General features: G+C 34.8%; 1 protein-coding gene across 1 annotated transcript; it reads right to left on the bottom strand.

The window, feature by feature from the left end:
• Positions 1 to 1,423: 1,423 nt before the first annotated feature.
• LOC144431219 (uncharacterized) lies at positions 1,424 to 12,329 on the bottom strand. Its single transcript, XM_078119056.1, has 9 exons — positions 12,302 to 12,329; positions 10,860 to 11,690; positions 8,959 to 9,051; positions 8,556 to 8,645; positions 8,106 to 8,246; positions 7,244 to 7,356; positions 3,619 to 3,907; positions 2,071 to 2,216; positions 1,424 to 1,483 (listed from the first exon to the last, which is right to left on the bottom strand). Exons 2-9 carry the CDS (start codon positions 11,434 to 11,436, stop codon positions 1,424 to 1,426), a joined length of 1,509 nt encoding a protein of 502 aa, XP_077975182.1. The 5' UTR covers positions 11,437 to 11,690; positions 12,302 to 12,329.
• Between the last annotated feature and the right edge of the window lie 267 nt (positions 12,330 to 12,596).

The following is a 12,596-nucleotide window of genomic DNA, read 5'->3' as shown; positions in this document are numbered from 1 at the left end:
ATAAAATAAAGATTCTCACCGTTAGCCCCATATTCCTACTTAACAAAGTCATAGTTTATTATTCAAACAGAACATACTTGAGCAGCCATGCCTATTTGATCTTTTATTGTGGAATGTCGGCCTTCTCCATATATAAGAAAGTCCAACAAAGTACCATATTTCATATACTCGAGAAGTAATATTTTCTTATCTGCATAAATAAAATAAAACTAAATGAAATAAAATGAACTTTACACCAGGAAAATTCTGTGAATAGAATATTTATATACATTATATTACATTATATATATTACCTGTATATGTATATAGCGTGATATATTATGTATTCATATCATGTGCAGTTTATAGAAAGTACTTATTATACCTTAAAAATAGTTTGAAATGATATTCTGATGACGGATGTGTCTATTAAACGTTTTTAAACTATCTTGGTATTCAAAAAAAAAATGATCAGTATGTTTTGAGGGCACTCTGTATTTTAGCATTAACTTGAATGCCAGTGACTTCAACTTCGATTCACTTTTTGTAAAGTCACCACGTTTTAGGAGAAGGAAGAGCGAATTTTAGATTTCAAAAAACGTATAGAAGACGCATTTATTTAAATCAATATACCTACCACACTATGGCCACGGTTAATATGATGTAAAACAATTAGTCTATGATTGAATACTGCCTTACCTGTCACGGAGCCAAATAATTCCACGATGTTTTTGTGAGATATATTCTTTATTGTATTAAATTCATTCGAAAAATTTATTTGGGCAAGCTCGGCTTCTGTCTTCCAGATTTTTATATTCACTTTTTGAGAACCAAAATAGCCTGTAAGTTACATTTATTTGTAATTCGATTTCAAATTTGTCTTTTCTTACATTAATTAGAAAATAGAAATGGGTGCTCCCGAAGTATGTGCACCAAGATGGCGCACAACCTAAACATAGTATGTGTACCAGGTTAGGGTTATCAGGTTGTGCGCCATCTTGGTGAAGATACTTCCGGGGCGCCTAGAAATGTCGTATGGGTCGAAGTTTCTATTGGATATGTGAATTACATATAGCAAATATTTCTACAAGTGGAAACAATATCTATACGAGCAACCAAAATTTTTTTTGGTATTCTTGTCAAAAAAGTCGTATATTTACTAAAACTCAGCATACCATTCCATATTTCTGCAAATTGAGTGTCACGTTTTCTGCTACTTTTAGTAATTTGATTTTCGTATATAGTAATCCCCACTTCGTCTCTATTAGCAGCCGCCGAACCTAAAGCATATGGTTCTATATTAAAAGGTGTTTTTGTTTCTCTTGTGGGATCATGCTAATGGTTTGTGTCGGCCAACAGGTACGACTGCAGCTCCGTAATATAAGCGCTCAAGAAGCTTAGATTGAACGAGGTTAAAATAACATAATTTTTATTTCATTAATAATTACTTACTTTTACCAATATTCTCGGCATTGTCATCAATTTCAAGTCTTTTCAACACACTCTGAATAAATAAGTGGAATAAACATATTTCGTTCGACTATTATTGACTGTAATATAATTGTGATATTCAAAATTCTAATTATCAATATAAAAACTTAACACGTTGGTCGAACCGTACGTAAGTTAGGGAATATTTACTTAATTCAGATGAATCTGTAGACAAATTAAATTGCCACATAAATATGGTTTAAAAACGTCTCGGCGACACACTAGGTACAGTTGAAAACTTATTACTTGCGGAATCATAAGAGAAATCGTCACTCGCATACGAAACCGTCATGTTAAAGAAATAAATTAACCGTTATTGGGATTTGTTAATTGTATCTTCTGTATAGACGTTAGTCAAATAGAACCAGCGTTAAGGTTGCCAACGATAAGAATGAGGTATTATAAACAGTATATTTACTTCCGTACTTGTAAATTAATTGTTATACCATAATCAACATTTGGGCGCTACTAGAATGGCAAATACACAAGAATAAGGGACGCGAGGCAACTAACACAGGTCTCATAATAAAGTTTAACATACAAAATATTTATATATGTTAGGAGTTTGCAAACTGCATAATTACTTATAAAACACCTCACCTGTAGCCAATTAAAATTTGGTCTCATCAACGGTTCTCTGGCCCAGCACATAAGAATGGCGATATATAATTTTTTGGGACATGACTGAGGGCGTGGTAATTTAGAACCTCCTTTAATATTCCACATAATTTCTTCGTTTTTCATTCCTGAAATCAACGTTACAATCTGTTTATTTCTTAAACAGAGTTAATAATTAGTGCGGCAGTGTTTATACGTTCTTACGCCTCGATCTTGGCCTTTGATACATTTAATGAACTCATGCTTGCTGGTAGAAAAGGAAGTAATTGGAACAAACATGGTAAAATGGTGTAAATTTATGTGTGTTAAAAACTTGGAGTGTCAGGCAGTAGTATTTCATTAGTACTGGATGATCCAAAATACATAACCTCGAAATTTCTTAATTAGTTTTACCAAAAAAAAAGTTATTTAATTTTGTTTGCGCTTGAATTTGTGTTTGTTTATGATAATACCCCAAAATTTCAGAAAATTGTACGCCGAGTACAAAAGTTGCGTTTCTGTAAAAATATGTTTGAAAAAAAAAAAAATATGAAATCTCCTCAGCATTGGAGATAGACCATCCGTTGCTCAAAATTGTCAGTCACTCACTTATTTTTCTGCCAAAACGCACTTTCTGCTGTCAGGACATGACAGAAGCTAATGTTTACCGGGGCAAAGTTCTTCCGAAGGAAGGAAGATTCGAAGGACAATGTGTATCCAAACAATCGGTAACCTCAAGGCTGCAAATGCGGCAAAAATCAAAGAAATAGCAATAGAGGGGTGCGTGTGAATGATTGACAATTTTGCGTAATGGATGCAAATCTGTCTTGTACGTCGAGGAGGTCATTTGAAATATAGAAACAGTCATAGATTCCTGACACTTTTGGATACAATTAGCACAAACAGAAGTTTTAGTGTAAAGAAAGTAATATTAATAAGTACCGGTAATATTTTTCATTGAAGTAATGGGGAAATTTATGGGTTTGTATGAACTTTTATTTGAGGTGACATTGACAAAGATTATGTTGTTTAATTCTATGTTGATATATAGGGTATATGTCGGCGATCTTGAAGCCCTATATCTAGACTTAGTCAATAATTTTGAAAGTCTTTGTATAATCGTACAGGAAACAACAGAAGGTTTTCATCTCTTTGTCGCTAGGGGTGTGTATATATTTTTTTGCATTGTAGAATTCTTGCTATTTCGATATACTAAAAAGTTTATTCGGAAGCAAAATTGTTTTATATGCTGATTTATTCAAAAGTTTCAACATTACTAACGTTAGTATTGTAAATATAGATTTCACAGACGAAAGTAATTTTAACTATCTATATTTTAAAATACACATTTTTCGTGTTATTTTCAAGTTTTGTTTACACTAACTTACATGTTTTTAGTTTAAACAATGACTTTCTGATCAAATACCGCTATCTTAGAAGGCCGAGTGTTAGTTTATGAATTTTGAACTTTTCAACACCTAGCGAGTTGATTGCATCTTTGAACTTATTAGTTCAACTGGAACTTTTGAGAAAAGACATTATATATCTCACCAGGATATAACGGTTGTCCTTTTGTCACTATCTCAATCAACAGAACACCAAAGGCCCACGCGTCTGAGTTATGTGAAAAACTGCCTCTCAAAAAACATTCTGGAGCAGCATGTGTACAAGGGAATACATGCCTATCAGGCATTCTTATTTGTCCGAGCTCTCCGACATATTTTGCCGAACTGAAATTACACAGCTTGCACAGCATGTTTTCTCCGACGAGTACATTGTTAGCGCAGAGATCTATTAAAATATATTGCCGTTGCTCCAAATAAATCATGGCGGAAGCCACCTGTTGTAAATTAACATTGATAACATTAAATTTGATGTCTTGCAAGTGAAAGAGGCACACAAATTAAAAAATTGTAGGCGCTCCCGTAGTATGTGAACCAAGATGGTGGACACCTGCACATAGTATGTGTACCAGGTTAAGGTTGGGCCATAATTTTATTCCAATTTCCCTAATTTTAGTTCTATTACGAGTTCGGGGACTAGCCAAGTCACTTCCGTAGTATTTGTACCTGAAATTATGGCCTAACCCTAACCTGGTACACATACTACGTTTAGGTGTCCGCCATCTTGGTTCACATAGTACGGGATTATCGTTAATTGAATGGAAAATATATAAAAATAATAAATAGTCTAAAAATGATGTATAGTATTTTTTGTCATTTTTAGGTGAAACGCCTAGTCACGCATTACAAAAAAAGCCCTAACATTTACGCGATGAAAAAGGATTTGTGAGAAGATCGGTTTGGTTAAATCTAACAATCAGTAATTTATCTACACAGAACCAACCCAACGTTTTAAAACTCACGGAAAAAATGTTACAGCAAGGTCCTAATCGAAATAGACATGAACTTGATCTTTCACCCATATTAATCCCATTTCACGATGAAAATAGCGTGTAACCCATTCAGTAAATAAGATTGTCATTACTGGTGGATGCAGCATTGGCGTTGAACTATTTTGGCATCACAGGCACTCTGCTTTAAAGCTCATTCCCAACAATACCACCATGTTCCGGGTCTAATAAATTGGGTAAACAATGGCGATCAGAAAATATCATTGCAAAAATTGTAACTCACTACATACATGTGGCAGATTGTACAGAGTCTTATTCGGATTAAGAAGCGCAAAAACGTCGTATACAACAATAACTTGAAAACAATTTTATGATATCGTATCCCCTGTAGTGTCCGCATTAAGTGAGAGTCTTTTATGCTTTTATGTTTGTTTACGTATAATGCAACATACTTAGTTAGCATAGGGCTGGGGCATAAGAGATTTTTCGAAAATGTTTGTTTTAAAGCAGTTTTTAATTCAATAAAAAATGGATATCGAATTTCACGGACCATAATACTATAAATCCTTTTTTTCCCCAAAAAATCGATCATGCGCTTCAGATGCCGATGCGCCTCATGTGTGTAACATGTATTGCTTTATGCTTCGTTGCCTACACTCAAAACCAGTACCGGTATTGCTTTGAAAGTCGTTGCGACTTTTACCGGAGTCCGGTCATTTCAAGAATATATTTTAATAATGCAAACAAAATTTTAAATACATCATTTGACAAATTACAAGACCAATGCTCAATATCGCACTTGTGTGCCGGCGTGACAAAAATTCAGTTGCGTAGTCGAGAGCGTGAGATATTGTGGATTATGCGCCACCATAGTGCCCGTAAAAATATATATATTTAAAATTTAGCAAAACGATACATTTGTCGACTTCAAGTCAGATAGCAAAGTTATTTGTCGATCGTTAGTCCTAAAAAGCACATTTAGTCGTTTTTGCTAATTATTTCAATCTTGGCTTTAGGAAGTGAGAGTATTGCACTATTTTGCAAAATCGAGTTATTTGATCTAGTTTTAAATTTCGAAAATACAACTAAAAACTGACAAATATCTGACTACTATGTGAGCTACGAAAACAAGCTTATTTTGACCACTATGATTGAAAATACGTGAAAAATGTATTCAAGAAGCCACAAATCTTCAGTTTTTACGCCACCATGTTAGCTGAGTAAACAAGCCGATACTTTGAGAAACTTATATTGCTATGAAAATTTTATTTCAGTTGTTTGACAAAAAACAATTTAGGATTTGCATATTTATCCAGGGGGAGAGGAAAGCCGATAAGACGGCTTAACCATATGGCGAACCACGGCCTCTCGTTCGGTTACCATTCCATATCGGGTATTAATTTCCCCACATTTTCATATTTGATTCTATATCCCTTTATCATCATAATGATGATTACATTGTCTGTAGTTGAGCTTATAGTAAGACGAATTTATACACCATTTAACGCACACGAGAAAATCAGCAGTGAATAAGAAACCCACTGAACACCGCGTTTCTGCGCGTAGGATCATGCATGGCAACGTTGGTCTCAAGCAGAAGCAAAATTTTTCAAAATAAAAACGCTTGACAACGACGTTTTTTTTCATTTATTTTGTTCAATTTTTTTTGCATTTTTTTTATTTCGATTTAATTTTATTTATTTTTATAAATTTTTTTTTAAATTTTTATTATTTTTTCAATTTTACTAGTGACAACGATGAGCGACCATAGATGTAAAAACTTGCCTAATTATTTTTTCTCATCAATATATGCTTTGAAACGCTAAGGCAGGGGTCGGCAACCTACGGCCCGCGGATCAGTATAATCCAGCCCGCGCCGCTTCACTGAATTATAGTAACAAATCAGCTGTTTTGACGATTATATTCTTTACGTGACCGAATTTATTTTGAGACACGTGTAGACTAAACTATATTATTATAACCTATATATAACAAGTATATAATTCACAATTACTCGTTTAATAGCCTATAATTTAATTCTGATTAGACAAATGGCAACAAAACGCAGAAAAATTGATGCTTAGTGCAAATGGTTCAATGGCGCAGAAAATATTCAAATGGTCAGTCTTCGCGTGCTGCTTAAAAATTAACTTCTGATCTGTGTGGGAAAATGTGATTCATCGGCCATCCGTTCGGTTTTTAATTTTCTCAAAATTTGTGCGGTCCCCCAATGACTTACAGCCTTTAATTTTTAGCCCGTGAGCGACAAAAGGTTGCCGATCCCTGCACTAAGGTATTGATGACTTGCCCGTACACGCCCTCTCAAGATGTACAATGAGCCCACAAAAGTGGTTGGCGAAGAAAGATAAAGCATGAAGCCGTTATGTAAATTGTAAACCACCCTTCGACGGTGAGGAGTCCAGCAATCCTCTCGCACATTCCCCATGACATTCGAATCTACGTAGGTACCAGGTCGTTTACCAGCGAGCGTCAGATACCTGATTTGAACTTTGATTAGCAGGCCGCAGTTCATTTGTTGGTCTTGCCTCTCAGATAATTCGAATAAACATTGCTGATAAAATAGTATGATCCTGGTGTTGATAATACCTTGGCGATAAAGCGATGCAAATGTTTTTTCGTAGATTATGTAAATTGTTATTCCGGCAAAGTATGCAACTTCCGAAACGCACTATTTTACCATATTTTTACAGCCATGCATGAGTATTTAAACACAAAGTAAACAAAATAAAATTTGATTTAAAACTAGCTTTCGTTTTGAAACAGTCTGTTTTTTTTTTATTTGCAAAAATATAAAAAACCTACTTGGGTAGCCATGCGTATTTGATCTTTTAATGTGGAATGGCGGCCTTCACCATCTTTGAGAAAACTCAACAAAGTGCCATGCTCCGTATACTCAATTACCAATATCTTCTTCTCTAAATTAAAAAATAAGCGTTGAGTACACAATAGGTAATTTATAATACTATGGACCTTTCCCCGAGCATCGACCTCCTTGTTTATTTCGTGACATTCGTTAATCAGCAAGATGCAAAAAGTGACGTAATAATGCTCCTTTTTCGCATCAGCTCAGACACTTTTTTCACTCAGACAGATTTTCAAGCGAGGTCGTAAACATTACCTCGTTTTCGCGTTTTTGAACTCTATTCGTTAGTTTTCAGTTGTGTTTCAAAAACTTAAATATAAATCAAATAATTCAACGATCACTCTGTCTTCCTAGGAGTTTTAATTTAATTGCAGTAATAAAAAATTAGTGTAGAAATATCTGTGATAGACTAGGCTAAAAAATTTTACCGGTACTTTTAAAAAACAGATTGTTGTATGCGATGAATCATAATGAAGGTTTGAAACACATACCCCACTTTACATGCGCTAACTCGCAAAAGCACTCTTAAAATAGCCCCGAAAATTTTGCAATGGTAAAGTATAGGAAGAATATTTCGGGAGTCAAAGGTTGGGGAAAGGTCCATTCAAATTAATTACTCATAGCTTCACTTTTACAACGTTTAAAATAAAGTTACAGCCTACAATATATTTCTAATAGTCGTCATGTAACTTTTATAAACGTGATAAAATATTCCAAAGAACGTTTTAAATTTGCATATATCCAGTAATAATGTGGTATAATTTTCGCACTAATAATGAATATTAATCGTTGTTTGCTTACCAATTACTGCGCCATAAAATTTCACAATGTTTTTGTGAGTAAGCTTTTTTAAAACGTTGAACTCATTTTCGAAATCGGTCAGGCCAAAATTAAATGCTGGTTTCCAAGCTTTTATCATCGATTTATGAATACCGAAGTTACCTTGTGAAGAAATACATGTACGTAATAAAATAGACACAACTGAAAACATAATTGAGAAGTCAGATATAGAAATAATACCAAAAAATATTCGCGTGGACTGTTATTAGTTTTTAAATCTATTACCAACCAAATGATTAAAAAGCACCCAGATGCTTTGTTTAATTCTTCTTGGCTTCCTATAAATTATATCTATATTTATCTCAATTACACACTCGCGGCACGTATATCATACATTGTGATTGGTTACAGGTTCGATTCCAACGGTATGTATATAAGTATGATATACCGTATACTATATGATTAACATACCTTTCCAAATGTCCACAGATTCTGTGGTCAGTATTTTGATCTCTTTGACGATCTGACTCTCGTTAATATGTTTCCAATCTTCAACCTCTACTGCTTTGATCGAATATAAATCATATAGAATTTAAAAAAAAAGTGTATAGTGTAGGGTGCGTGTTTAGGTGCAGGGTACTTGGGTGGTAATTGCAGAAAGGCGTAAGCTGAAGTTTTTAAATACTTTTGAGGAGATACTTAAATGATTTTGAAGCCCCGGGATCACAGATATGAATCATATCAAAGACCAAACTATCAATACGCTATATTTTGTAATATTTAATTGAACTTATAAATTAATAAAACACTTGAAAGTGAGAAGAAGTTTCATCGAAAAAAAAAATGGAAAAGTTATGTTAATGTTTTAAGTTACCTGTTGTTAACTCATTGTTTTCATCGGTGGAGTCGCGGAACGTATCGGTAATACTAGCATAAATGGCAACAGATACGTTTCTTTTGAGGTAACCTATAGAAACAAAACGCGCGGTAATCTTAATTTCTTAGTTTTGCTAAGTTACTCTTGCGGAAAAGTTATAATTTCAAATAGGCTTGCACGTAATTGACAAAAATCAATTCCGTAATTACGGCCAAATCGATTACGTAATGACCCCGTAATTGCGATATTTTTTTCACACATTTAAACCTATCATAACAACCAATTTAATCCACTTCTATTCCGAATGGGACATCGTAGTTTGGTTTTCATATTCCCGGCAGTACTACACGCCGGCTACAGATGTTAAAGACAAATATCAAGAAGTGAATTCAAAATAATTTTATTCTGATTTTTATCTTTTGTATTAGCTTTGATTTTTTTTTATCCACTTTATCACCAAATTTATGCGATCAATTTTATCATTACCAACACTGGTAATATATTTAGGAAACGATAGTTCACTTTTTTAAAATCGTATTAACGTATTAATACGACTTTCGTATTAAATAAAAATTCCGGGTTGCTAATTTATTAATCAACTACAAGCGTATTCTCTCGTTTGATTATACTTTCGCTTGCCTCGCGACGAAGACTTGTTATTTCACCGTTTTCTACAATATCCGACTTTACTACTTAGTTAGCATTTTATGATAATTATTGATGCCGACTTATTGACGATATTCCGAATTCCATGCTTCATTCTACATTAAATCATTTCGCGGCCTAAAAGTTATACCATTATTTGCGATAAATTTAGATCAAATATTAATTATTTGCGCATTATTTAAAATACCGTACTTATATGACATGCCTTCTCCGAAAATACAAAGTTTTGTGACATTTATTTTGCACTCATGAAAATATTAATTTATTTTTCTAACTCAAGTCGACAATCCTATTTGCCAAGATTGACACAAGTTTGGTCGAGTGCCGGTGGTATTCGAGTCGACGATAAATCAAAATAAGTTGCCGCATTTGGTAAAGACAGGTATCATATCTGGCCGACATATTGCGAGGCATTGTGAAAAACATATTGAGAAATGCCAAGTCCGGACAGATATATAACGATAAAATCGGTAACAGAACATCAAGATTTTGTAATAGAAAATGGATCTCGCGCAGAAAAAAACCCGGGAATCCCGTCGTATTGTTGTTTCTCTGCCGTCTCAATCGCTTTACCGATGCCGAAAAGACTAAGTTGCGTCGGTTCATTACGCAATTTCTCTTCCGTCTTTATATTGCTGTTTGATAAGCGCGACATTAATTATCACGGCATTTACAAAAAGACCATGTTTTATAAGTTGATCTCTTACATTCTTTAGTCATTTCACCCGAAGAAGTTGAAACCAGGTGTGTTGACGTCCATCGGTCTCAACACAATTCTATTCTTTATCTACGGTTAATATGTACATTGGCCATTCTAGATAAGTTGATAATAGGTTAGTAAATGACGCGTTATGCCTTCCCCATCTGCCTAACAAGAGAGAGAGAAACGGCTGCGAATACCGGAACTCTAACTTCTTTTACTTAAACTTTAATTTTTTACAATCGATGGTATTGACTGCTCTGAAGAGAGCTCGTTTCAATCGCGAAAGCGCTCGACCAATAATTACGACTTTACGTAATTCGTAACTTCCCTTCCGTAACTCGAAATAATTCCGTAATTCCGTAAATCCGTAAATTACGTGCAAGCCTAATTTTCAAATGCACTGCTAAATCATATATATTATCTCCTTTGATAAATTGCTCTAGCAACTGCCCGGTCAATATTGTTAACCGGCATACATAAAAAGAAAGTTATTGCAAAAGTATGAATCCAAAACTAAATGTAAATTTACTCGATCCGTGTTGTTTGAAGACAGGGTGCTGCAAGATTTTCGAAGTCGTTGGTCGTTCAGAGGGGTTTTGCTTTAGCATCGTGGTTAGCAACGACTTTCCCTGATCGCGGTCTGGTATTTGCAGTTGATTGAGGTCCAACTCTTCATTGCGTTTTATGTAATGATTCCACGAATGAGGGTCATTGCCGAAAACGTGTTTACCGTGCGACCAAACATAACCGAATATCAACGCAAGAGAATATACATCAGACCCTTTCCCAATATTCTTGGCGCCTTTGAGCAACTCGGGCGAACGCCAGCCATCAGTTCCAGGCTGAACCATACTTTGAACTGTTAATTCACGCCCACTGGTCATTACCTTTGAAAGGCCAAAATCGCAAAGCTTAACCACGTTCCCAGCAAGCAACACATTATGCGGTTTGAGATCCCGATTCAGAACATCATGATTGTGAAGGAAGTCTAACCCCAGAGCAATTTGAAACGTGAAAGATATGTATTTATCGGCGTCAAAGGGAATCTTCTCCTTTACTTCCAACTCAATATAATCGTGAAGATTCAACGGATCGCACTTTTCCATCGCGATGTAAATACACGACTGACCGTGATACTTGAATGTATCGGTGAACAAGCGCTCGACAATATTTACATGATGAGGGACCGCAAAATGAATTTGCGCTTCTCGTCGTTCGCGCTCGCCATCGCGTAAAATTTTAACCGCAATTTCGCGATCACCAACAACACTACTACGCAGGGTGGCGCGAAAGATTCGCGAATCAGCGCTAATTGGGGTTTCTTCAGAAACTACAATGAACGGGGTCAAGTTGAATTGACCTAAAAGTAGAAAATGACAGAAAATTAAAAATAAATATTATAAAACAAAACAGCTGCTTCATTGCAGTATAACTTAATCAAAAATTTGAGGGAGTGTTACCCTCTTCTCAAGGTATGTGACATAGGCAGCCTTTGCACATTCGTTAAAAAAACGGCATTTTCATGGTATAATAAATTTTTGTGTTTCGTAATATTCAATCTATGACAACTACGAACATTTAAAATGTTTCTCTTTTTCAATTTAATTCTGTTCAAGGTCATTTGCGGTTGCGTCAAGTCGTCTTATCGATCTAAAATACCACGGACATAATAGTGTGAGATAAACTGTAATATTATATCTAGTTTTATTATAAATTTTTGCGCTCATGCGAATTCGTCATCGCCGTTGGAAAGCCCTGTTGTAAATTCCCAGAAAGCAAATTTAATTTAGTGCAATAAAAATATCAATAAGTATATATGATGATATATATATCAAAAATACATATTCATCGACTCGAAATTCCCGCGGAACAGCTCCTGAGACAGTCGTTGCGATTATACCACAAATGAACCGACTCTTTCAACGGATATGTAATGGTTTTTCTGTTAAAAGCATCACAACCCCCAAATACCATAGCAATCCGTGGATATAAAAATAGGTTGCACTGATCCGTATTCTTACATCCGTACATTAAAATAGTTTACTTATTGCTAAATTTAATTTCATTAATTATTATTGGTTATTTAATTATGTTGGTATGTTTTTATTTCATTCGTGCGTTGGCGGGTCACCAAAAAATGCAGTGGGTCACAAAGTGGTTCGCCATTCCTATCCTAAAACAATACTTCGGGGTTTCCCGTTTTATTTTCAGTATTTTACATTCAATCAAGAAAAATGGCGTTGCGGATTCACCCCTTAATTCTATC

Source organism: Styela clava, chromosome 2, assembly GCF_964204865.1.
Source record: "Styela clava chromosome 2, kaStyClav1.hap1.2, whole genome shotgun sequence".
Taxonomy (NCBI): Eukaryota; Metazoa; Chordata; class Ascidiacea; order Stolidobranchia; family Styelidae; genus Styela; species Styela clava.
The sequence above is the reverse complement of the archived record's forward strand: the minus strand, read 5'-3'. Positions and strand labels throughout refer to the sequence as shown.